The sequence below is a fragment of the Cuculus canorus genome, chromosome 1, assembly GCF_017976375.1.
Source record: "Cuculus canorus isolate bCucCan1 chromosome 1, bCucCan1.pri, whole genome shotgun sequence".
Lineage (NCBI taxonomy): Eukaryota > Metazoa > Chordata > Aves > Cuculiformes > Cuculidae > Cuculus > Cuculus canorus.
Window position 1 is genome coordinate 187,142,981 of NC_071401.1, and position 26,175 is coordinate 187,169,155.

General features: G+C 42.3%; 1 protein-coding gene across 6 annotated transcripts; it reads right to left on the minus strand.

Annotated features, from left to right (window-relative positions):
- Positions 1-1,690: 1,690 nt before the first annotated feature.
- PANX2 (pannexin 2) lies at positions 1,691-25,811 on the minus strand. Of its 6 annotated transcripts, none has more exons than XM_054062835.1 (4): positions 25,253-25,806; positions 24,841-25,094; positions 5,410-6,610; positions 1,691-3,544 (listed from the first exon to the last, which is right to left on the minus strand). In XM_054062835.1, exons 2-4 carry the CDS (start codon positions 24,973-24,975, stop codon positions 3,183-3,185), a joined length of 1,698 nt encoding a protein of 565 aa, XP_053918810.1. In that variant the 5' UTR covers positions 24,976-25,094; positions 25,253-25,806; the 3' UTR covers positions 1,691-3,182. The 6 variants fall into 6 exon arrangements, with proteins under 6 accessions (XP_053918810.1, XP_053918782.1, XP_053918790.1 ...); XM_054062807.1 differs by having other exon boundaries at positions 5,410-6,861; XM_054062815.1 differs by lacking the exon at positions 25,253-25,806 and adding an exon at positions 8,033-8,135 and having other exon boundaries at positions 5,410-6,861; positions 24,841-24,903.
- Positions 25,812-26,175: the final 364 nt, after the last annotated feature.

The window sequence follows — 26,175 nt, forward strand, 5'->3', positions numbered from 1 at the left end:
ATACTCCAGATGAGGTCCCACATCTGCAGCCTCTGGCTTGTGAAAGTGGATGGTACAACAGCCTCACAATGCAGTGGGTGAAGATCAGTAAAGTGGCTGTTCAGCAGTCCAGGTTGTACCAAGGAGTAGGAAAACCATACTCTTTTCTTTCCTTAAGCTGGCCTAGTCAAGCCTGATACTGCCTTCTACAAGGGCACCAGCAGATCCTAAATCAGTAGAAACCAGCAGTATCACAGGAAATGACAGTGAATCCATACAGACCTGAGTTCTGCTCTTGAATGAATAGGAGACATGTACCTTAGTGGGTAACCCTTCCTAGGAAACACCACCCTCATTAGGTCAGTAGGTGTACCTGCCTGAGATCCCAGCCCTGCATCTTCTGCATAATGAAAATCCCTCCAGTTATTGAATGTTGCTGTTTTCAATGTACTACATGAAGTTTGGACCAGTAGTTTTTCAGTCAGGGTCTGCTTTGCCTGACACCCATGTATATGTATTCGTATACGTATACACGTATATGTATATGTATATGTATATTGGGGTATCACTTTAGCCTCGGGCCAATGTGGCTGATATTTTGCTCCATGTGTGATACTAAGTGGAGAGTGAACAGAAAACCCCAAAGATTTCCTCATGCAGTTGCAACCTTGTCAGATGTGCTGCTGCAACCAGTAAGAAATTCACTATGCTGCCTTAAGGCAGTTGGAAGTAGAGTGGCATAAGGGATTTACATCTCTTTAAATCCGGCCTCAGGGTCCTATTCTTTCACTCTCCTTTTATTAACAGGATTCTGACTGTCTTAAGGCAATTTCCCATATTTTTTCTATTTATTTATCAGTGTTTGAGAAGTACTAAACTACAATGGTTTTCATTTGCCCCAAAAATTAATTCTAACCACAGTATTGTTGGATAACCCAGTGAATAGGATGTAGTGGGGCATTTCGCTCACCTCCAAAGTCTTGATGTGCCATTGCTTTCAGGGGAATTTAAATGGATGGCATTTACCCATCCGGCCAGGCAGAAACCTTGCTTGCACTCCCGTCACAAGTGATGCTCCACTCCTAGGCTGCCTCACTGGAGAAAGCTTCCTCCTCTACCTGGGGCAGAACAAGGCCCTGATTACACAGGTGCGTATTTGTAACTTAAAGTCACACTAGTTTATGAGTCATGCCGGCAGTAGTGCCGAACATCTTGCAACTTTTGTTTGAACGGATTAGAAGAGGAGTGATCAGCCTACAGTCCTGGAGCCACAGGCAGTGCACAAACTACTCAAATCTCTGCTTATCCTGTGGCTGCCTCACACAACTGGGCCTTCTGGAGTGTGAGCTGCAGGGAGTGATGACAGCCCCAGGGCTGGAAGGAGACAAGCCAGTAGGCCTTTGCATCCAGAATCTCCCAGTTGCCCTTGATCAAGCTCTAAGTCCCCCAACCACTCCACGCTGCCATGTACTGCGCCAAGACCTCGGGGTGCAACAGCCAGGTCCTTCATCTGTCCCCAGCACCCTCTCCCATCTCTGCAACAAGCGCCCCATGGTTTGCTGCCTTTTTGGTATTTGGCTGTTCAGGCCAAAAAACGTTGGGCATAACTCAAGTAATATAGGAGGGAATGGTGGCTTTACATGTCCCACCTACCGCTTATAATAAAATCCCACTTCTACATAACTAAGCTAGGAAGCAGTACACATTAAACTATTCAGAATAATAGGTATTTATTTTCAGTGCTATTTTCATTAAATATTGGTATCATATATCCATATCTGAGGTAATAAATTAAAAATAAATTCAAGATTTCAGTCCCATATTTGTGCTGCATATTTTTTCTACCATTACACATAATTTTGAAGCAAACACACACATAGTCCATAATTCTTAATGCAGCTAGGAATATTATTTTAACACAGTCACTTTTTGTTTCACTATAATTTTGCTGAGAATGGTTATTGCATGATACACTTTTAATAGATGTTTTAGTTATACTAGAGTTTTCTATTAAATCACACATACCGTAGTTATAGGAAGATGGGCATGAAGATGTGCTTTGAGCCAAGGAAGGCAAATATTGGAGTGACAGCACGTACTGCAGGATTATTGTCTGCTTGCTCTAGAGCCTGGATCCAGCAAAGCTATTTCAGTGTGTGCTTAGCTTTAGACATATGACTCATTTCAGTGCCATCCATGGCCTTAAGTGTTTGCTGAATCAAGGACTAGTCAAGCCTGCAGACCTAAATCCATAGACTTCTTTAACTATGTATTATTTGGAAACAGTTTTGCTGGTTTCATATTTTGTAGAGATATTTTGTAATGACCTTTGTAAGATTTTTTTGTATCAGTGAAGCACCCATGAAAGTTTCTAACCTGGTTCATAAATACATTATGAAAAAATAAGCAGCTACAATGACTCTTTTCTACACATTTTGTTAAAAGAAATACCTAGTTTGAAAAGTTATTAAAGTAATTTTCTCATGGTAAAATATATTTAAAAAAATAAACTCTTCATTTCATCATCTTCCATCAAACATAGAAGTGTGTTAAAGGGCGGGGCATACCTCAGGTATTTTCATTTATAAATGCAAGAGATTGAACATATCAATCTTTTTGCACTTATATGCTGGTGGTAGTGAGGCCCTTTCAGCTAAGACTCCAGCAAGCCCAACATTAGTGAGCTAAAGAAACAAACAAACAAAAATTTTGCTTGCATATAACTTTTTCATAATCCTGAATTGAAAAAAAAATCCTCTCTGCTTAGGAAAAAAACCTTATTTAACCGCTGCCATTAAAGAAGTATACCTCACCTCCATGTTGTTTTAATTTTAATCAGTGATTCTGAATTCAAAGGTTTTAAACACTCACTAATTACTGTGGTATGCCATCAGACTCTCAAAAGTTTGTAAATTGTGCTAAACCCCCTTTAAATCAGGAAGCTATTGTTTGGAGCTAGAGCTAATGTTTGTCTTGGTGTTAAAAGGTCTATTTCCACCAGCCTTTCTTTATTCTATTTTGCAAATAACTGACTGTGCTCATGATGTGGTCCTGAAAAAACACTTGTTGTTATTACCAAAAGCTATAGCCTGTGTGAAAACTCTCCATGCTCATGCAGCAAATTGCATCATTGGAGGGATCATGTTCCACACTGCAGTGTCTTGGGTCTGGCCATGACAGCGCAGCCGTGCAGCCCAGGATCTTCAGTACTCCACCGAGCTCACGATTGCCATTGGTTCATCAAATGTTGCCAACCTTATCTGCTTTGGGGTAGGGATGGAGAGAATTTCCCCGGTGTCAGTCGGTGACTGAATACCATTGTCTATTACGTTTGAAACTTCCTCCTCATGATCCTCGTACAGTGTGTTGATGTGCAGCAAAGGGTGGGCTTGGTTGCAGTTCAGTGCAGGTGTTGGCTCTGGCTTGACATGGTTCAAAGTCATACTTGTTGCAGCCGTGGTTGTGGCTATATGGTTGTGGTTACATGTGACAAAAGCCCCGGCAGCAGGCACAGTTCTGCATGTCTCAGAGGAGTATAGGATCTCTTTTGCAGGATGAGGGGTGTCTAGAAGAAAACAAACAGCTAATTAAAAGACAGGTAGTCTTTCACCCTTCCAGTCCATCAGAGAGGAGTGTCCTGAACCAATAGAATTCATTGGCAGTTTTGCCACTGATTTCAGTGGCAGCATGAGTGGCCCCAAAAATTAATTTTCTTGGGATCCTCTGAGAAATCCAATAGGACTGTTTCAAAACAACAGTATTGTAAGCTCGGGGAAACAGGGCAAAGAACAAATGGGTTTTGTAAATCTTGCTCTTTTATATGCATGCTCATGCTTCCTTACGTGAATGGTATTTTTGGAAAATGAACAAAACCCAATCAAAAAGTAACTTCTATTCTCCTCTACAGTCTGGCAGGTGCTTTATAAATGTTATGATTTCATGTTTTGACAAACATTATGAATGTTGAAATCCACAGGATGGAATACAGAAAGCACTGATATCTTCAATGGGAAAAAAATAGTGGTTACACATTGTAAGCCACTTGTCTTTAGAAAGAACTCAGCAATTTGACATTAACTGATGTCTCTTTCCAGAATTTTTAAGTCTACCTTACCTGATGGACTGCGATGTAGGACTAACTCAAAAGCAAAGCTGAATATTTTTAATGGGAATGGGGAGTAACAGCGCCCCAAAACTACAGTAATTATTTTTTTTCCCTTAAAATATTCAAGCACTAATTTAGATGAAAGTAATTGAGAACAGAAAACCCCAGTAGTTTTGAGGATTTGAAATCAGAGCAGGTGACTGGATAAGGAATGCTATAGAATAGCTCACATGCACTTTGGGGAGTTGGAAGGCTCTAAGGAGCACAACGATTTGGAAGTGACAGAAACTTCTATACCTCAAATCACTTCTTTGCTGGGCAGTGGGGTGACGGTAGCTGTCAGTCTGTCGAAGCCCAGAGGGAGGTCTTAGCTTGTAATGAGATGAAAGCCATTGCTTTAAGTATGTACAAATCTTTCTATAACTTCAACTGCATAGTGCTTCTTTCTCATGTCAGTACCTTACAAAAATTAACAAAAGGATATCTACCTGTCTAGCGGTTTACCTGCTGATCTATCGCTTTTCTTGGTGGTCACATGGCTTTCCCCATCACTCTAGCACCTAACAACTATTGATATATTTGGAACACTTCTTTCAGGTAAGAAATGGGCGGGATTTCCAAGACATGCACACAGGGAGCTGAGGCACAGAAAGAGTATCTACTGCAAGGCCACATAGGAAGAGAATGGCAGAAGTCCTCAGTCCCTGACCAGCACCCATACTTCAGACCATCTTCTGGTCCACACGAGCAATTTAAAATGTCTCTTGCATGAAGAACAATATAAATGATCTGAGTTATGATTTCCTAGGTGACAAACACATGCCAGCCCCTAGGAATCAGTAGTTAGAGAGATTTTCTTCTCCAGGCAGCTTTAACTGCCATTAGCATAGTTTCTCATACACTCCTAAGTCGTTATTACTGGTCATCTACTATGGTAGTTTCCATATAACTTGAAAATAATAAAATCTGACATGTGCCAGGTGCTGGTTAAGCAGGAAGTGGTGTCACGGAGGCCAAACCCTCCCCATTTCCTTGGCAAGGCATGGTCACGTTTGTAATTGCAAAACTCTGTTTTATGTTTGAAAAATTACCTGTACCAACAGTCTGCAGGCTGTCTTGTACACCTCCACCTGTAACAATCCTTATCCTCCACACAGCTGTTAAAGACAGAGAATCCCTATTTCTGAGGCTTGCAAGCTAATATTATTAGCTATCCTAAAATCTAGCAAGGTAGGTCAAACAGTTCAGATAAGCTTCGAGTTCCTGAAGATCACTAAGCAAATCATGGTCTGTGGAGGTGGTATGTGAATTATGACATACTGTACCTTTGAGAGAGGAAGTGACGTGTACTACGACATTCTCCTCCTGGTTTAAAAATCCACCCTCTTGGCTTTTAGATGTAGGCATGGAGGGGATGGCTTGAATCTCTGGCTTGGATTTTTTGCTACTAAGTATATATGGATGAACATCCAAGGAAAAGTGTCGTGTGTGTTTTTTTTCACTGCTTGTGGCTGGGATGGTGTTTGGCTCAGTTTTATGAGCAGACGATTGCTGTGAGGTTTTTGCAGTGGACTCTAACAAAGGGGCTATAAGGCTGTCTGTTGCTGTTTTTCTCCGCACAGGCTTTGGTTTTTCAGGCTTATGGTTTTCAACCTTCATAATGGCTAACTGTTCTTTGAATGGTTGAGGAAGGGGATTGGTAGTTGGGATCCATTTAATCTTTTTCCTTGGTCTCTTAATGATGAGCTGCTCATTAGCATCAATGTCCGCTGGATCAACACTTGGGTCTATCGTTTGGATACCTGAATCACGCATGGTTGGAGTGGCATCGTGATTGGACTGGGCCAACGCTGCAAGCAGCTGGCGAACCACATTGTCATACATGAGATCGCTTTCATTTGTAATAAAATCCAAACGATTCAATGATTTTATGTGGTCTCGATTTTCATTACAAAACATGGCCAAAATATTAATGTCACAAAACTGGGACTTCTGCCACTGTTTCTTGGTCTTTATTCCAACTTTGTTCAGTTTATCAAATATGAAGTTGGACTTGCGAAATATGAACAGGTGAATTAAGTTGATGAGGATTATCAAGTTCATAAAGCAGAGGAGAACGATATCTACACCAGCAATAATTCGCTGGAGCTGAACAGATGGCAGTTTACAGTTCACTCTGATGTGCAATTTGGAGCTGCTCGTTTTGTCTGGAGGCTCTCCTAATGCACATGTGAATTCATTTTGCTTCTGTGTAGCATAGTAGGTGGACAAGTACGTAATTGGTATGATGCTTAAGAAGATGATGAACAAATGTCTGGCAAGATAAAGCTTAGCCAAAAAGTTACTTCGTCCTCTTCTTTCCAGGTATTTCTCAAACAAGTTTTGTTCAGGACTTTTTTCCTTCTCCGCATTCTCAATGATTTCTCTCTTCTCTCTCTCGGTGATCCCTGGGCCTTTGGACTGAATCTGTTTCTCAATTTTTGGTGCCCGCCCTTCAGCTGCACGGTGGTAGCAGTTATCGATCTCCTGAAGCAAAAAATTAAGCTCTGAAGTCAGTCGGGTGGAGGCCAGAAATTCCCAGCCCAGAGCTGGAATGTACATTATCCCAGCAAAAGCCAACAGTGCATAAGGTAGGAACTTATGCTCAAACAAGGAGGGCCAGTGGCTGGCATCAACTCCTGGCAAGGCATCTTTTAATTCTGTCCAACAATATCCTCTGGCATACAAGGCTTGATCGCGGGTGAAGTTGTGTGGTGTGTAACAGTATATTGGCTCCTCTGTATAACAGAGAGAAAAGTCACTGCTGTGCATTTAACCTACAAAAGGAGCTCTGGAAAATAAACATTTCAAATTACATCAATTTTATTTTACTGTATCTTTACATGACAATTAAGCCCTCCATGTCTATTAGACAGGTCAGCCTTGCACACATCTTCAGAAGCCTCCAGGCAAAACTATTTACCTGAAGGTTTCAGAATGAACTTGAGCTAGAAATGTCACAACCCCCTCCTACACGTATTTGGCTTTAATTACCTTTCTGAGAACAAAATCCTAAGCAACTGTGGCCTCTGTAAAGCTAGAAGACCTGATATCCACTATACAGTAGCTGAGGATGTTATGTGCAAAGGCTGAAAGGCTCATTTAGGTGAAATTTAAGGTTCATCCCAGCTAAGTATTCTTCTAAATAGAAAAATGTTAAGATATAGCTGAAGGCAAATTGATCCTTATTAACAAATTCTACTCATTGGATACGGTAGAAAATTATGGAAACTTAGAGACATACAGACAGTCAACCGTATCCTTCCTAGCTCACGCTCTTGAATTATAGTGTGATAGACCAGAACAGAACCTGTGAACTCTATTTGTCACTCTGAAAATCTAATTCTGCATTTGAAACTGTAACATTGCTTTTTGTACAGTGTGCAATTAAATGGTGGAACTCATTATTATACAGTATTATGGAAGAACAAATACTGTGGATTAAGAAAGCAATCAGACAAATTAATGGAAGAAGAAGTATAGCATGGATTTTTAAATACACAGTGATGTAGTTTTTCTCTCAGGACCTGTTTAAGTCACAGGTGAGTGGAAGGGTTTATCAAAGCAAGTGACACCATACACTTGTCTATTTTAGCACTCCCACCTAAGTATTTGCTTTTTGCCATCATCAGAGAAAGGATATTGGGCTAAAAGGATTTCAGTCCTGACCCAGGACTGAAAGTTATGTTCTTACACAATTATATTTTTTCTAGCAATACACGAAACTAAGATAGAAAACCTTGTATAGAATGCAGAATACAGAATATAGAAAGAAACCTGTGCCAGAATAGTAGTAACTGCTCAAAGAACAATGACCATTACCAAATCACCCTCTTCAAAGAGGAAGACCACATTTCTTGTTTTGGTAGGTATAACAAAGGGAATATATTTTACATTGTCCTGCTATACCTTTAAAAAACTTCCTGAAATGAGCCCCATAGGAAGAAGGCACGTTCATGCAAGCTTGCTCCAGTTCTGAACGCAGTCTACAACTCAGATTGAGAACAGCTCACTGCAAGACAGTAGTGGTACTCTTTTCTTAATAATACAAATAATGAAGATGAATAGTAAAATATTACATTATTAAAGATATTAATGATTAATTGTTAAAGATATTAAAAGTTAATAAGCAGACAAAACTCCTAAACATTTTGGCTTAACAGAGGACTCGTTACTTGACCAACTACTTCTCATACTCAAGCAAATCAAAAGCATTTCTTTGATTAAATGTCGAGGTGCAAACCTCATCTGTGACCTACAGAGATCTACATGCCAAGGTCTGGACAAAACCCAAGACTTCTAAGAAATGAATCAGTGAGGATTCTTTTCTAAAAATACAATCAATTCAAACAGAATTGTCAGAATAAATTATGCTACCCAAGACAGCATGTAAAGTGAGTAAGTCCTGCAAATTCTTTAAAATCACATTTGAAGACTATTTTAAAAATACCTGATTTCAACCTCAGAGGACAGCTTAAAGCACTCTAATGTTACACAGCTTCCTATTTAGACTACTTTTTTGTATTTACAGCCATGTGCTACACAAAAAATGCTGACTCTCTTGTATTTGGTAATTACATGCCCTCCCAAACCTACCCATGAAGGGATGCATATAAAAAACTAAAACCTCTACTATTGAAGATTTACTGCATGATTTCCCAGGAGATGGAGTAGATTCCTGTGTGAAAATGTTCCCATGGGAGGAAAAAAGGCAGAGCAGCATGGTATGTTTCTCATAAGCAGAAATACTTTGAATTGTGTGTCCCTACGCTCAGCAGAACCTGCCAACGCTGTCAGGAAATTTTTTTCAAAAGCTTAGGGGACATTATCATGACTGAGTAGATTGGTTGTCTTCTCAATGTTGTCTAGACTTAAGCCCATAAACATAAACTTCACTCTCCTAAACAGCTACACTCTTGTGAGCTGAGAAGACAGAAACTCCTACAAGAACCACTGAGGAGCAAGGTCATTATCTCCAAAATAACCTTTTGCCAGTTCCAAACAATAAAGAAAAGGTGTCTCACAGTGGACATATATCTGTGATTTGTATATATGTGCATCCACATCAAAGGCAAAAAAAAGTAAGATAACTAACCTGCCATTGTTACTGGTGGGTGGAATACTAAACTCAACTTCTGTGTTTTAAATATGTTGGGCAAGACTTTCAGTTCTGATGCTCAGAGTAAAATCTCAGTAAGACCAAAGTCTGAAGGTCTGCCCTTATGATTACCTACACAAATCTGTTAACTATATGCTAGAATATGAAGTTCAATAGTTTAAGAAAAAAATCACTAGTAATACCTAAGAACAAATCCTGTCTTCAGTAATACTTCCCTATATTCCCAGGAAATGTTCCTTTTGAATAACGTTTAAAAGACTAAGTAACCCTGTGCTAATGCTGTGCAGAAACAATTATTACATAGGAAAAAAAGTCCTTGATGTTACTATATTATGAGGTATATTATACTTAATCTTATATTGACTTGAGTATAAAAATGCATAGTAGGCAGCTTAGCTTCCCTTTTTTCAACACTATTAGATGATCACAGGAGCACTACATCCGATATTTCCAATAGCTTTACATAAACACATTTTATCCTGTTCACTGTGCACAATAGTAGCTTCTAGAAGTCCACAAAACTAGTCTCACGGATAAGGTATGAGAGACATCTCACTATATTTTTTGGACATGGAAAGAAGATGAAATAATGCAAAATTACTTTTTTTTGTGCAACATATTTGACTGCCACATGAAAAATTAAAATCCCTTCACAGCTATCTGTTTTCATAAGCTCCATTCTGTACCATCTCGTTCCATCAGTTTAAGTACTACTAAAATGGAGAAAAATGACTTTGTGAAGTATTGTGTTACAAAGGGCATAACTCAGGGAATGAAAGAGAAAGAATGCATTGTTGCAAGAAGATAGCCAAGGTAGGGGGAGGGATAAAGGAAGGGGTTATGCTCAAAACACTCTTTATGAAGAATCTAAATTGTATGGAAAGGAGTTGTAGAGCTAAAGCATATAAGTTAGGAGCTACCAAGTCTGCTGCCTGTTAGTAAAAGCTCCAAAAAATGCTTGTGGGCTTCCTGCAGGCACAGGCTCACACTCCTGTTGTTCCCAATCCAAGGTCAGCCACCTCCTCTCAGTGGTTCCCAACCTCCATACACTTCAACATACATTCAACTGTCCTCTTTAGAGGTGCTGATTTAACCACTGTTTAAACACTGTGCTAGGCATGAAATCACAGAATGACCTGAACTGGAAGGAACCCAACAAGGACAAACAAGTCCAATATATGTCCCTGAATAGGACAACCCCAGCATCTACACTGTGTGTCTGAGGGCATTGTCCAAATGCTTCTTGAACATTGTCAGGCTTGGTGCCACGACTGCTTCCCTGGGGAGCCTGCTCCAATGCTCCACCGCCCTCTGTGTGAAGAACATTTTCCTAGTGTTCAAACTAAACCTACTCCAGCACATCTTCCTGCAACTCCCTCAAGACCTATCATTGGTCACCAGGTCAGTGGCTGCTACTCCTCCTTCCCTTGTGAGGAAGCAGTAAACCGAGATGAGGTGCCCCCTCATTCTCCTCTTCTTCAGGATGAACAGACCAAATGACTTTTGCCGCTCCTCATACGACTTCCCCTCTAAACCCTTCACCAACTTTGTGGCCTGAATATGTTAGACAGATAAATAAATCCTGCATAATTTCACACATAAGACAATACTGTAAGTTCTGAAATTCATCAAGCAAGAGGCTGGGGTGCTGAGATTTGGGGTTGTAAACTGTAAAACTTTCCCCAGCAAAAGTAAATCTCAAATCTAGGAATAGTGTCACCAATATAAAAATCTGACAACTGCTGTTCTAGACCATCCACTAAAGTTATACCCCAATGCAGAATCATGGAAATGCTAGAATGAACCTCAGAAATTACAGTTTTAGGTCTCATCCAATGCAGGGTCAAGACTCAGTTCAGACTAGACCTTTGTCTGCCTGAAAATCTCCAAATACGAAGACTACATGAGCCATCTGTGCAATGTGCTGATTGTCCCCAAGGCAAACGTGCCTTTTTTGTAGGTCACGTCCAGCAAGAATGTTTATTCACGCAGGAGTTACTCTTTTTGCTTTTCAGAAATAGCCATTTTCCAAGAATGAATGCAATGGCCAGCTGCACCAGGAACACATTAGGTAAAATATGGCTGGAAGGCTATCACTGCAATACAAGTGGCTAGAGTTCAGGCCCCAGTATTGCATCTCAATTGAAGGAAGAGATACCAACAGCATGGTCCACCAGGGAAGCTGTGTGTGTGCACACGCACATGCACATATTTGTGCGTATCTACTAATAAAAAAAAATACAAAAAAATGTGAGCTGGTGTACAGTACGCAGAAATGATACTTTCAAGAAGATATGGTGAAGCTGGTAGACCTATATCACTCTGCATTACCTTTACCAGTCTTCCTGAGTAAGTGAGCGAATGGCATATAGCATAAACATTCACTTGCCCCTTGAAAATAAAGATAACAATGCCAATCTCTTAGCATTCAACACTGTAAAGAATTAGACCTGCTCCTAAAAAGACTTAAGTGACTTCACGCATTAGGCAGTTCCTTTGAAGCCAATGTGGTTATTCACAGTGCATAAAATTTGGCATGTCCATCTCTCATTGATGAACTGATGCTGCAGGGGGGAAAACATCAACCTTCTAAAATATTATTATGAGCAAAAGTTATTAAAATAAATATAGACAACACATTTACAATGCTTTGGGTAGACATTAAAACCTAAGAAAGGAAAATACTAGTAAGAAACAGTGTATGCCCCTATGTAAAAGGGCAAATGAATTTCACACCTAGTGTATTCCTAATGAAATAAAGTATATTTGCCCAAAGCAAAATATAAACCATTATAAAAACTTGTGTATGTCTCCTTTGACCTCCAGCTTTTAGAATTTATTCTGGAAAAAGAGATCACACCTCATTAACTGTCCAACTGAACTACATGATTTCAGCATTTTAATGCAATAATTCAGTAATGCAGAAGGAACAGCACAACTTTCTAACAGAAAGAAGCAGACAGGAAAAAAAGAACTGTTTTCAGAAAATACAATTCAGAAATTAAAAAAAGATTAAAATCCTTATGCTTGCTCAACCAAGACAAAGGTAAGCATGACTCTTGTGCAAAAACTTCTCTGAGGACCTAGAGGTAAACATTCAACGAGACCACCATGGCCCTACATTGGGTATAGGCAGCAGCAGTGGTACTTGGGTGCTATCAAACAGGCTGGATCTCCCAGCTCCTGGACAAGTGCTTCAACCCACATGCTGGAGACCTGAGAAGCATCCAGTAAGTATAGTTAGCAGCATATTTATGGAGTTAAATACACTACAGACTCTCCCTGGGTCTAGTGCTTCCCAACAACTGGCTTTCTGCTCTCTTGAAGAAGGCGGCTAGCTAAATTATCCTCATGCTGGTGCCCAACCTGTCTGTGTTCCAGTCAAGTTCTCTGAAGCACTCCTTGTATGGTCCTCTCCACTTGACTCCAAGAAGAAATTCAGTGTTTACACAGAATCTCTGAATCTCCTTGCCCATCAGATGCCAGAAAACAAATTTCTAACAGCCAAGATATCTGAGAAACTTTCTGTACTCAGCAATAAATGGCAGTATTTGGCAAAGGTAGTCCTTATCATACTGCTTTCCTTACATTGTGTCACATACGTGTAAGCAAACAGACAACATCCTGGGCACTAAAAGAATTGCACAAGAAAGTAGGCAGCAAACTGTTTGTTTTGAGAAGCAGAAATAATTTATTTAGTACTTTTCCAGCATTTTTTAAACGGAAAAGAAGAAATGTCCTGGATCCTCTTCTCTCTGGAAAAAAGAACATAAGACACTCATGTTACTGAGGTTGAAATTGTAGTCTAAGGCAGTATAACATTACCTAAACAGTACACAGGTTTTCCATTTCAGTCACACAGTCCACAAGGAATATGTAACTCTCTACTTTGAATGTGACTTTAACAAATGCTGGCTAATACCCAAATTAATACACAGCCAAAGGAAAAAAATCCCTTAATTTAACTGGTTTACTTCAACTACTTTATTTAAAGAGTATTTAAAGGTTAGAAATTAGTCCAGTATGGGGATGGATTCCTGAAATTACTTTTGTGTAGCAGCTGTAGTCATACAGTCCTATTTAACTCACTGAGTTTATTCATATGAATAAGAAAAAAAAATATATTCATCAAACTAAGTCTTAGCTTAGCAAACTAATTATTAAGGATTATTACTTTCATCAAAACAAAAAGACAATACCTTTACCTTTCTTAGGGAATATTCTTTCCAAATCTGAATATAAGTTCCATGCCCATGAAGTCTTCCTAAGGTACAAATCTCTCCATGATCAACAAGGTAAGGTATAGCCTTTTTTGCTCACTCTCTGAAACCACTTGTCCTGTTTAAGAAAAAAATCTTGAAAAGAAAGTCCCTAGAGAAATAAGACAGGAAACCACTGCTGCTAGTAAGTTTTACTGGCCTCTACAAGGATTAGTCATAATAGGTGAGGTGTAAATAAGCAGTTTCAAAGACTGATAGGCAATGGGTTACCCACAGGGGTAACTGCAATGTAAGGGCAGCAGCAGGTGTCCCATATTTACAGTTTGGGTCTTTTTTCCTTGCAGGGCTGCTGCTTGATCTGCATATATTTTGGATCTGCAGAATCAATAAATTAACAATGCATTTACCTAGTGTATATTTAAATTTACAGAATTATATTCCCTGTATGCAATGAACATTGGCTCTTCTAAAATTAGCTGGTATGCTGACGTTCACTTACCAGCAATCTGAGGCTTAAAGATTTGTAATGCCTGCCCAGGTTATTCACGAGATAAACATACCTACTCCTACTTGGTTGATACGTTGAAGTCTGTTGGAGAAGGTTATTCCAGAAATAGCAACTGTTACGCAGAAGGTGCACAAACATCTAAATGAAGTCCCTTAGGCTGCTCCTATAGAGGAATGTTTGCTCAATAATGAGCTACCATCTACCATGTGATGGCCATGCAGTAAGGTGGTGATGCCATTGAAAAGAGAGCTTATTTATAGTGTCTGTACTGTTGAACATCACTAGAAGCATTTCTTCCTGTGCTCATGAGAGCTGTGTGAGAACACAGAAAACACCTGGAAGAAAATTACAGTGCTTGCATTTGTACATAAAGGTATCTTTCTGTATTATAATGCTGCTTTGTATTATGGTAAGATTTGAGGGAATGTTAGATCTGAATAGAAAGAATGTATTCTTTAAAGTGTAATTAATGAAATTCAGTCATGCAGACAGTCCTATAAAAGAGATCTGAATAATATTTACTTCTTAATTTAGGGCTTACGTGAGGGGGTGAGTGGAATTTTGGTAGTGTAGAGATCTTCTGCATAGGAGAAAAAAGTCACATGTGAAAATAAGTGTTTTAACATTTTCCAAAGATCAAAAAAAAGTTTTGGGCAGTTCAAAAATTCCCCGCTAGAGGTGGAACCCCAAAGCAACTACACAAGGTCCTGGACACTATGATAACATGGACTAGAGTAACACCTAAAGTAAACTGCAAGAACATGTAAGTGCCAAAGTGGAATGAATTATGAAAAGCCAGTGGGACTGATGACACAGGGTGGGCTCCTTAAGTCAAGTGCAAAATGCAAACACAGGAAGCAATAGAACACAGTAAGTTGGTTGTCTTGCATTATCGTTATTTAATGACTAGAAATAAAAAAGATGGCTTGTATTAAGACCTCTTGGCATAAGCATGGCACATGGAAAACTTTATATTGAAAAAGAAGAAAAATGCCAACAGTTAGCTCATTGGGTAATTACGTTATTTTAATAGCATAGCATTTAGAAGGCAGATGGCCAGTCTACTGCTTTTGGGAAAACTGGTTCCTCTATGTGCAGAGAAATTCAGATGTGTGAAGTATCAGAACTGTTCTTATATGCTAGAACAGAGCCAGGAGAATCGGCGTTCCAAAGCTCTCAGGAGCTCTGCCAAGTTTCAGTATGAAGGTCCCCTGCGTTCCTGAATGTGTCATGGATCTCACAGAAAACAAGCAACCTCAGTCTTCAAAATGCTGAAATAATTACTCCATCATGTAACTGTAATGCTCCAGAAATAGTCACTGAGCTTTAAGCTGCAAAACCACCGAACATCTCAGCACCTGGCTGCATTGCTGCTCTGATAACTTAGAATCTGCAGAACAGGCATGGTGCCAGTCAAGAAATGCAAACAAATCCCCAGATCTTGCTACTGTAATGAACTGCTGGTTTTCCCCATTCAAATACAAGAGTATTATACAAGCCTGGGACAAAATCCCTGATAATCGAAATATCTGCACTGATTTCAGTGATTTTCTTAGAATAAATCCCGTATCATGGAAACAAAGAAAACCTCTACAAGAATCATGTCAGTCTACTGTGAAATTTTTCAGCTTTTGTAATAAACATGCACACCTACTGAAGGTGCCCACTGCAGTAATTTTTAGTGCTGACAAAAGCTGAAGAACTCAGTGATGATGCAGATTCTTCTTAAGTTTTACAGGTCTAAGAAACAGTACAAACTTAGATTTATTCTAGATCTTGGATGCGTAATTTCTAACCAGTTTAGGGAGAAAAAACGCTTCAAAATACTTCAGCATAGCTTTGAAAAACACTCTTGACCTTACACTTATTAATTCACAAGATTCCCTCTTGACTAAGATGAATGAATTAAGTAGCTCTTAAACAAAAATATTTTTGACCATCTGTTTGAATTGTAAAACTTACCTGAAAGCACGTACTACACTAAATCTCATCCACATTTTGGACATCCACAAATGTGACACTTGGAAGGGTTTAATACTGCCATAGGTCATGACATTTCAAATGAAAAAAAGATGATGTGTACGTGTCAATTAAGTTTGAGAAATAGAATTAATGAAAGAAAAACTCCTGTAGCTGTTATGAACCGCAGTGGAATGATTACACGTGAGGCTCATGCATTTCTGCAAGATTAACTTCCTATTTAGCGTTCAACTGTGCAACTTTAAATCTTTAAATAACCAAAACTCACAGAAAGCCAGTTTACGTATCTTGTGCACACCTCATGTTTGTATGTGTATGTGAATTACTCTTTGGGAAAAATTTCATCAGCAGTGCAAACAGCCAGCGACTGAACTGCAGCCAGCGTGTGGTTGCTTGTACTGTTTCAGTTCTTTTTAAAAATACATAGTTAGAAAGCACTTAAAGACAAGTGGTACTGAGACACTGTTAAATGCTCTTATCACAGCTAATACCACCTCAGAAACAATTTCCGCACAGGTGCCATCATGTACATAAAACAATCCGGCCCTGTACTCTTAGCACTAACATAGTATACAATAACTACTTGGAATTACTTTCACTTTCTTACAGTATGTGGCTTTAAGTGCACTTAAGAAGAAAAAATGGAAAAGAAGCTCAAAAGCCACCTAGCAGATAAGTCATGTTAGTGAACACATGTAAATGTACTGCCCATAACTTGAAATAGAAATACATATTAGAAAAGTTGACCAGAAATATAAAATAAAACTTCATCTTATAACACAGAAATCTTCAACATATACTATTTCAAACATACTGCAGAATGAAATGTATAAAAAGACATTGAACTCACGCATATACTGTACTACACAGTGAAATAAGCGTTGCTTATGCAAAATGATGACAAATCAGAAAAGAAAACATAAAAACTTGGAACTGACCCTTCAGTCATTTAACTTACTGTCTCCTTCCATTACTTCCTCATGAGAATTTTCTAGCAGAAGGGTGGTAGAGGGCTGAGCTATGTAACTGCTAAGAGACATAGAAATACAGTATTTATGAGCAACTTTTTGGTATTTTATAGGCACTGTTTTATAAACCTAGCAAGAAAATCAATGCCAAAGTTTGGCTTTTGACTAAAGTATGAAAATCAGCTAGATTATTGTTCTGCTTTATTTTTATAAAGTATTGGTATTTAACAGCTTCTGAGAGAAAAGCATATATGACTGCCACACAGAAAAAATAATTCACTGTGAATAGAAAGCATGAGGCACTGTACAAGAGATATATGACTTAGCAATCCCTGTAACTGACCACATCAGTCCTAAACTTTTTGAAAGCCTGGAAAACAAAATATTTCAGTATCATGAAGATAACACATAACAGAAACAGCAACATATTTTCCTTCGGGGCCCACCACACTGGCTTCATACAGAGAACCTCCCAAAGACATTACTGACAGCATTGCTCCTGAACACAGCACAACACTGAATCGGAACATTTAAACCACTCAGTAAGAACATTAAACAATACAAACAAACTAAGCAACACATCATTATAGCCAAGAATCTCTTTATTGACTGGAGAGTAGAACCGTGCCTTGGAAGTTTAGCAAACGCCATGAGATGTTTCACTACAAAAGGCTGCTGGTAGCATTGTTGAGGTTCACAGAGGGCAGAATAGAGGACTTGCTGGTGAAGAGCAGAATCAAGTACCCAACAGCATCCTGCTCATGGCTGTTGTCTGTGTGTACGAGTTCCATGGTAAACACAGTAAGGGTAGAGGAAAAGAAGAAAACTACACGGAACACCAAACAGACCCCCATCAAACTGATAATGAATGTTGCAGTCTAGTAACAGTCTGCATTTTGTGCATTTTAGAAAGGAAGTGAAAATGGAAAGACAGTGCATTAAAGGATCAACCCCTTTTTATCTAGATCCATACCCTCCCAGATGGACCATGCTTTGATAGGTGATACTGAAACATCATCACTAAAAACAACTGCTGAACATCGACACAGGCTGCAACTGGACTACAGCTAGTATCTTAAAGTCCCACCTACTAACATTTAATTAAATTTTTGGTGGTTTACCATTTTTTCACTAAATATTAACCTAAGGCCAGTCTGCCTCAACACAAAAACACTTGAAATGGTTTCTTTAAAAGGAAATAGTTAAATAAATAAAAAGAACCCCAAACCCTTTATTATGAAAAAGGCAACAATCCAGCAGCCTCCAACACAGATAAAATGGAAGGACAACAGTGATGCTGTCTTACAACTTGCTTCTCCACCCGCCACTACCTGGTATAGTCACCTATTCCCGCGCCGGGACAGCACAGTACCACTAAATCTCAACACTCCATTAATATTGTTTGTATTTTACTTCTGGTTAGCAACACAAATAACTAACTGTTCAAGCTACTAGGAGATGAAAAGTCAGGCTTCTGGATCTTCAGGTATGAGAACTCAAACCTCTAATGAGTAAAACACAAGAACGGACTTTTAAAAAGCACTGGATATATGTTGGAGAAGATGCCTAAGCACATACAGGGTATAATGGATGTCACATCACTGTTCTGACAGAAACTCAAACACATTCATATTTAAATAAAAAAAAATTAATTGCTAGCTTCAACACAGCAATTTCCAAATGAAAATAGAGCAGACTGAAGTAAGTTCCCTTGGGTCTACCAACTGCATACATTGTTATTCTCAACAAGAATATTGCTGTGGGAGAGGTTTCCTTCAGCCTATGCTGCCTTCAGTAGGCACCTTCACTAGGGTTGAGAGCCCTCTGGCTCCAGACAACGAATTCCACTTAAACACAGATCCATCCACTGGGTCAGAAAAATGCATCTCCAAAACTTTCCTTATTATCTTCAAGGTCAACATACACTGGCCCCTAAATTCAGGATATCTTGGTTTTATATGAAGTCTGTCCATGGGTGAGTTGTACAAGGGGAAGCAAAACTCACTCTTCTCTTGTGGGTACTTGTGCAGGCTTTCTTTATGTGGACTAGCTGACTATTGCTCCTAAATGACTTTACGATGATCTCATGCCCAGTATAAAGGAAAATTGGGAGACTCAGAAATTATACTCTAAGAGGTTAGCTGACTGACCTTACGAAAGAAAATTTAGGAAGTGCAAGGAAGGGCTGTATGCAGTTCTTTGCAGAGGGACTAGTGCAAGAATTGTAGCTTACGTTCAGCCATCAGAGTGAAGTCCTGTCCCTACTGAAATCCATAGTCAAACTCCTACTGACTCCTTTGCAGCCTGAATTTAACCTTCAGGAACATGTCCTAGTGGTGTGCATGCCCTATGCCTTCCCTCTGCAGAGCGAAGATAATTTCACTCCAAATGCACTGCTCTCTAGTAGTGAAGTCTGGGGAAAAAAAAAATCTCTCTCAACATATTTTAGTTATGTTACAGATTCTTCTCTAAGGCAAAAGTGAAGCAAGGACGACAGCCCATTCTTTTTACACTGAGTCAGACTGTAAGGATACTGCAAGCATCTGGAGCTGCATAACAAGGAGCGTGGCCAGCAGACTCAGGGAGGCGATTCTCCCCCTCTACTCGCATGAGACCTCAGCTGGAGTACTACATTCAACTCTGTGGTCCTCAGTACAAGAAAGATGTGCTAGAGCAATTACAGAGGAAGGCCATGGAAATTATCAGAAGGGTGGAGCACCTTTCTTATGAAGAAAGGCTGAGAGAGTTGGGATTCTCCAGCCTGGAGAAGAGAAGGCTCTGGGCAGACCTAACTGCAGCCTCTCAGTACCGAAATGGGGTGTATAAAAAAGACGGAAAGAGATTTTTTTTACCAGAGCCTACAAGGACAGGACAAGGGGCAACAGTTTTAAAATGATAGAGGGTAGATTTAGATTGGAAACAAGGAAGAAATTCTTTATGATGAGGGTGGTGAGGCACTAGAACAGGTTGCCCAGAGAAGTTGTGGATACTTCATTCCTGGGATTTTTCAAGGCCATTCTGGACAGGGCCTTGAGCAACCTGGTCTAGTGGAGGGTGTCCCTGCCTATGGCAGGCAGGTTGGACTAGATGATCTTCAAAGGTCCCTTCCAACTCTAATCATTCTATGATTCCATGATATGTGTAATAGAAGAAAAGCCCAATACCCAATCTAAAGCCTTCTGTAACACACTAAGTTGAGTTGGATTGTGATTTATTCAGAAAATCAGCATAGTATTGCTAAACAAGTACGTCTTGCCTTTTTATGCTACTAAAACAGAGATTTGTGATTTAATTTCTAAAAAATTATGTAAAGATCAGAGCACTCCAATAAAAGGACTAACAAATCACTCACATGAATAGCAAAAGCATTAACCTAAACAATGACTTTGCCCACGGCACTAAAACAACATAATTAATGAAATAACTTTATCTTCACCCAGAGGAAAACTACAGTATACAATATAGTATACCACAGACATAATGATTTTTAAGGACGTTAATTACAATCTTTTAAATAAACAACACTTTCTTTGTCCTGTGTTGTTGGGCTGAACTCTGTTTCAGTACATGCCTCACTGCAATCCCTGGCCCCAGAAGGCTTAGTGTCACCCTGGGATACCCAGGCTTCCTGCAGGGTGCATTCTGTACGCCCCCAGGGCAGGACATCCACTCTCTTTGGCCAAGCAGCTCTCACGATGCTTGCATTGGACCGTACAGTTGCTCTTGACTACACTTTAAGCTATGCTTGATCCCACAGAAATTAACTCAAAGGTAGATCAGAGAAGTACACAGGCTTTTATCTCCTCTATGTACTAATCATGCAGACTCTTCCAATACAGAGCAAAAGGTTTTATGAGAAACCACTGCTTTTTTTATCACTAAGCTTTTATGTCGCAAGTGCACACACCACTGTTTCAAGAGCTTTACCAACACTGATTTAATAAGACAGGATGGACCCTGGGAAAAGGGTATGTTGTCAGTTTAGTGACATGATGATCGCTTTCCATGGCTTGCACTGGATATTATTAACAGAAGCAGGAATAATTATAAGCATCAGTTTATATTTCCTATTCTGAAGCAATAACTGATGCACACAAGGGCCAAAAGCTAAGTTTGGGAAGCTATTACGATATTCACAACCAAAGGGGCAGCAGGTGCCTTATCCAATTTTGTCAGCAAAGCTTGCTTGCACTTTTCATACGTATTATTTAAATTACACACAAGGAGCAGTATCCAAAGCAAGCAAACAAAGATATATTTTTGAAAGATCAATCGCAGTACATGGGTGAAACATTACACAAACTGCAGAATTGGGAATAAGCATGTATCCAGCTGGGCTATTGTTATTACCACTGTCAGTGTCTCTGGACAAGCTTGACTAAGTAAAGGAGCCTGAATATAAACTATTTTGGTAGCAGAGTAACACCTGATTCAGATCACATTAAAATTAATAGGAGTTTTGCTCTTGAACTCTGTGGAAGCAGAACTGAATTCACTCTTCCTCAGCTCTTCAACTCCACTCCAAAAAGAAAGCTATTGAATTTCATCAGCCCCTTACAGTGTTTCTATTACATTCCCCTAGATCTTTAATTTTTTCCTTTTTCTCATATTATTTTTTAACCGCAGACCATCTGAACAACCATATGACAGTATACGACAAAAGCATGCTGGCCCACATTTTTCCAAAGACATACAGATGTTTTATAAGTTGCCTTATAATCTTTGTCCTGGCAGGACACAATAGGTTACTGCCCTGTCTCTCACTGGGTCAAATAAGCATATGTGGTCCATAAGTAGACACAAATGATACTGCTTTTGGTATTTCTGAAAAACAAATCTGGAACCCAACCATCAGTCTGGAGAAGAGTCTTTCATAACATAAAATAAACTCAAATGCAGAAATGCAGTAGACCCTCTCTTCCACATACTTGTGTGGCCCACAGTTCAGACTTGTGGAGGGATATCCACTGTATATCCATTGCGTCTCTTTGATTTCAGGCTTCCACTGCAATCTGCGTTCTTGGAAGATTTGTTCATATAGAACAAGTTACTACTGCCTGCACAAGCTGTGAATCATCATAGGACTCCTGCTGGACAACTTGCACAGTGTAAAGGAATAGACATGAAGGGGCATGACCTTTCCTGCATCCAAGGTTATCTTTAGGCCCACTGAGGTTCAAACCTGTAAATCTCAAACAGTATTAAGGCACATCTATAGGTATGCAGTCTTATGAGCTTATGTAGGATTGCTTTTTTATTAGTTTATTTTTCTACAAACCAAACAGAGGAAGGAATCCCCTCTGAATTCTACAGGGGATTACCAAAGGTGAACCTGCAATTCTGCCTTTCAGTTGTTATTGAAGCGACAGCTTTCAGATGTTTAGCGACCTCAACATTCCCTGAAAACATGGTCCCTTTGAGATACTTCAAGATGACCATCCAAAAAAATGAGGGTCTGTGGCTGAAAGTGTTGAGCTATATAACTAAAAATCTGAGTACGTTTAAAAACTGAGGTAGACTGAAGAATTTTTAACTATAATTAAGAAAAAAATCTCAAGATTCCATTTGCGAGCTGTTATTTTTCAAGGTAATTTAACTTTATCTCATAATGAAAACAAGTATTGAGGGTACCTAAGTGTTAGAAGTCAATGCTAAGGCAGCATGCAAAGCGAGACTCTGGGAAGTTTAGACTGACTGAATGCAGCAAATTCCCACTAACCCCACAAGCTGCAGAGTGCCTGGTCAGTCCTGTATGTTAAAGTGCTAATAATTTCACATAAATCTTTAGTATGGAGCTTCAGAGGACCATAAAAGCAGTCAGGCAATGGCAGCTACACTCATCAAGCCTATACTTCAGGAAGTAAAACAATGTTTACATATTTGCTGTTGGCTTAAAGGTGTCATACCAGTTTACTGGGTCAGTAATTTTCAAGGTTCATCAAAACTCGACATTCCTAGACTGAAAGGACTCCACACTGGCAGTGATGGGCGATAAAGAATGGCTTTTTAGATGGTTTCTGGCTGTATGCAAGATGTAGGCCCTCAACAGAAACACACCGCAGTGATTTCCACTATCATAATACAGCAAATCACAGTGTGCGTGTGCCTTTATATAAATTATTGTATCAGTCTGCATGAAAGCATCTGCCTCTCCCTAGCAGGCCAGTTAAACATTCATGTTGTAGATATAAATACCTAAATTAAGTCAGTCATGGTTCAACTCAGGAGCTGTCTGTGATCCACAAAAAGGTACATAAAATCTCACACTGTGCCATCCATGTCAGCTCTCAGCTGCCACAGGGCAGTGGACACCTCCCTGCACCATGGCTGCCTTTAGGCCAGAGACCCAGGGCTGGTCACCAGGCAGATGCAGCTGGGGTCCCCTCCCCACCAACAGGGAAAGGTGCTCCCCTGCCTGCTAAGGTGAGGGGCGGTGGCCATCCACTCAGCACTGGTGGCGGTTATGGAGCAGCCGCCATGGTGACACTGCTCCTCCTACTTGCCAAGGTGCGAAAGCGGTGAAGAGCAGCGGCTGCCCCTCATCGCTCCTGTCTGTTAGAGAAAGGCTATAGCATCGACACCGCTCCTCCCACCTGCCAAGGTGCGAAGGCAAGTGATTGGTAGTGACCACACGTAGCGCTGTTGGCCATTAGAGAGCAGCCACTGCCAGACACCACTGTCGCACCTGCCAAGGCAAGGGGCACCAACCACCTCCGTAGCACTGGTGGCCATTAGAGAGTGGCCACAGTGGTGACACTACTTTTCCTGCCCAACAATGTGCAAAGACAAGCGGTGGCAGCCACCCTCTCACCGCTGGTGGCCCTTAGGGAGCGGCTGCAGCTGTGATGCCGCTGCCCAGCCTGCCAAGGCAAGGGCTGACAGTCACCACCTCAGTGCTGGTAGATGATAGGGAGTGGCCATAGTGGTGACACCACACCTCCAGCCCACCAAAATGTGAAGGCAAGCAGTGGGCCGTCCCCTCCAGTGGCCACCAGGGCACAGCTGCAGCTATGCCGCCATCACCCCCATCCGCCACCTCCTCAGTGGAGATTGTTGGCTATTATGAAGGGGCTGCAGTGGTGACAGCACCCCTCTGGCCCACCAATGTACAAAGATAGGAGGTGGTGGCTGCCCCCTCAGCACTGGTGGCCCTTAGGGACCGACTGCCGCACCGACACTGCTCCCCTGCCTGCCAAAGTGTGAAGGTGAGCAGTGGTGGCCGCATCCTCAGCAGTGGTGGCCCTTAGGGAGTGGATGCTGTGGTGACACTGCTATCCTGCTGCCCAGGTGCAAAGACAGTGGTGGTGGCTGTGCCTTGGCGCTGGTGGTCATTAGGGGGTGGCTGCTGCGGTGACACCACTCCCCACACGCCCAGGTGCAAAGGCAGCGGTGGTGGCTGCACCCTCAGCACTGGTGACCATTAGGGGGTGACTGTGGCAGTCACACAGCTCCCCTGCCTGCCCAGGTGCGAAGGCAGCAGTGGTGGCTGTACCCTCAGCACTGGTGACCATTAGGGGGTGACTGTGGCAGTCACACAGCTCCCCTGCCTGCCCAGGTGCAAAGGCAGCAGTGGTGGCTGTACCCTCAGCACTGCTGGCCCTTGCGGGAGGGCTGCTGCAGTGACACCACTCTCCACCTGCCCAGGTGCGAAGGCAGCGGTGGTGGCCATGACTTGGCACTGGTGCTAATTAGGAGGTGGCTGCTGCGGTGACACCACTCCCTGCCTGCCCAGGTGCAAAGGCAGCGGTGGTGGCTGCACCCTCAGCACTGGTGGCCATTAGGGGGTGACTGCAGCGGTCACACTGCTACCCCACCTGCCCAGGTGCGAAGGCAGCAGTGGTGGCCACACCTCGACGCTGGTGGCCCTTGGGTCGCCCCCCCCCGGTCCCCCCGGCCCGCGGAGGGCATCCCACCGCCCTTACCGGCGAAGTTCTTGGTGAAGACGAGGGTGACGAGGAGGATGGGGATGAGGACGGTGCCGATGGTGACCACGCGGTCGAAGGGCAGCTCCAGCTTGAGCTGGAGGAGCAGCGCCGCCAGCGCGCCCGCCTTGTCATCCTGCTGCCCCGGCAGGATGAGCTCCTTCAGCTTCTCGCCCGCCAGCAGCGCGGTGGCCATGTCGGGGTGGTTATCGATGATGTGTTGCATAAGCGGCGGGCGGCGCGCGGCGGGCCGGCTGCGGGGACAACGGCGACAGCGGTGACGGCGCGGCCGCGCTCCGCCGCTCCCCCCCGCGACTGCGAACGGGCCGTGACCCGGCGCCGGGCACGGGGCAGCCTGCCCTGCCCCGAGGGGTCACGGGCGGCGACAGCGCCGCGGGGAGGGGGCATTTACCTGGCGGCTTCGCTCCCCTTGGCTCCCGCGGGGCGGCGAGCAGAACCGACGGCTTGTAAATAACAACGGGAGCCTCGAGCAACCTTCCTGCCGGAAAAAAGGTCCCCGCACCTCCCCAAGTGATCAAATCGTTGCGGGTGCGGGGCGGGAGGCGAATGATACGCCGATGCTCGCTGCCGCGCCGGGCTGGCATGGAAACGCCCGCCCCGAGCCGCAGCGAGCGGGGCCAGGCAGCAACGGGCTGGCGGGGAGCGCAGGGACGAGCTGCGGCACGCGGAGCTCCTTTAAGGTTTGGCAGAGCAGGGCTGCAGCCTGCCCAGCCGGCGGGGCACGGGGCGCGCCAGCCTGCGCCCAGCAACACGTTGCGGCCGCGTCCCCGGCGGAGCCGCGGGGGCAGCGCATGCGCCGCGGGGGGAGCGGGGGCGGCGCGGGAAGCGCGGACCGCAGCGGTGCGGGATGGGGAGAACCGCGCCCACCCCGGGGGGTCGTTAATCAGGATTTAGTTGCTCCCGTTAGAGATAGGCAAACCTTCCAAACCCTTCCAGATGCTTGCGCTTTAAAGCTCGCTCGGGGTTGGTGACGCCTGATAATACAGCCCCAAGGGATAGAGAGCTTGCCAGAAAGAGAGAGGATAGCTCTCCGCTGGCCTCAGCCCGCTGGCGCTCAGGACTGGCCAGACCTTGCTGTCCCTCTCTGCAACGGGCTGGGGATGGAGCACAGATCGCTTTCTGGGAAAAAAATGGACCAGGCAGCATCCAAGGGTGTACGTGCTGCATCATAGCCGGCGGCTGTGGCATTCGGACCGAAGCTCCAGGTCACGGATCCTCCTTCTCAAGTTGTTTATGGATTTTATATTTAGCAGGACTTAGATGAAAACCAGAGATACGCTTCAACAGATACTGCTGACGTTTCCCTCAAAGATT

Coding starts and splice junctions, on each gene's coding strand:
- PANX2 (XM_054062807.1), bottom strand. CDS start 25,066: ATGCAACACATCATCGATAACCACCCCGACATGGCCACCGCGCTGCTG. Junction 6,862..24,840: donor CTTCACCAAGAACTTCGCCG/GTAAGGGCGGTG, acceptor TCTGTTATACAG/AGGAGCCAATATACTGTTAC. Junction 3,545..5,409: donor CGTCACTTCCTCTCTCAAAG/GTACAGTATGTC, acceptor GTTTTCTTCTAG/ACACCCCTCATCCTGCAAAA.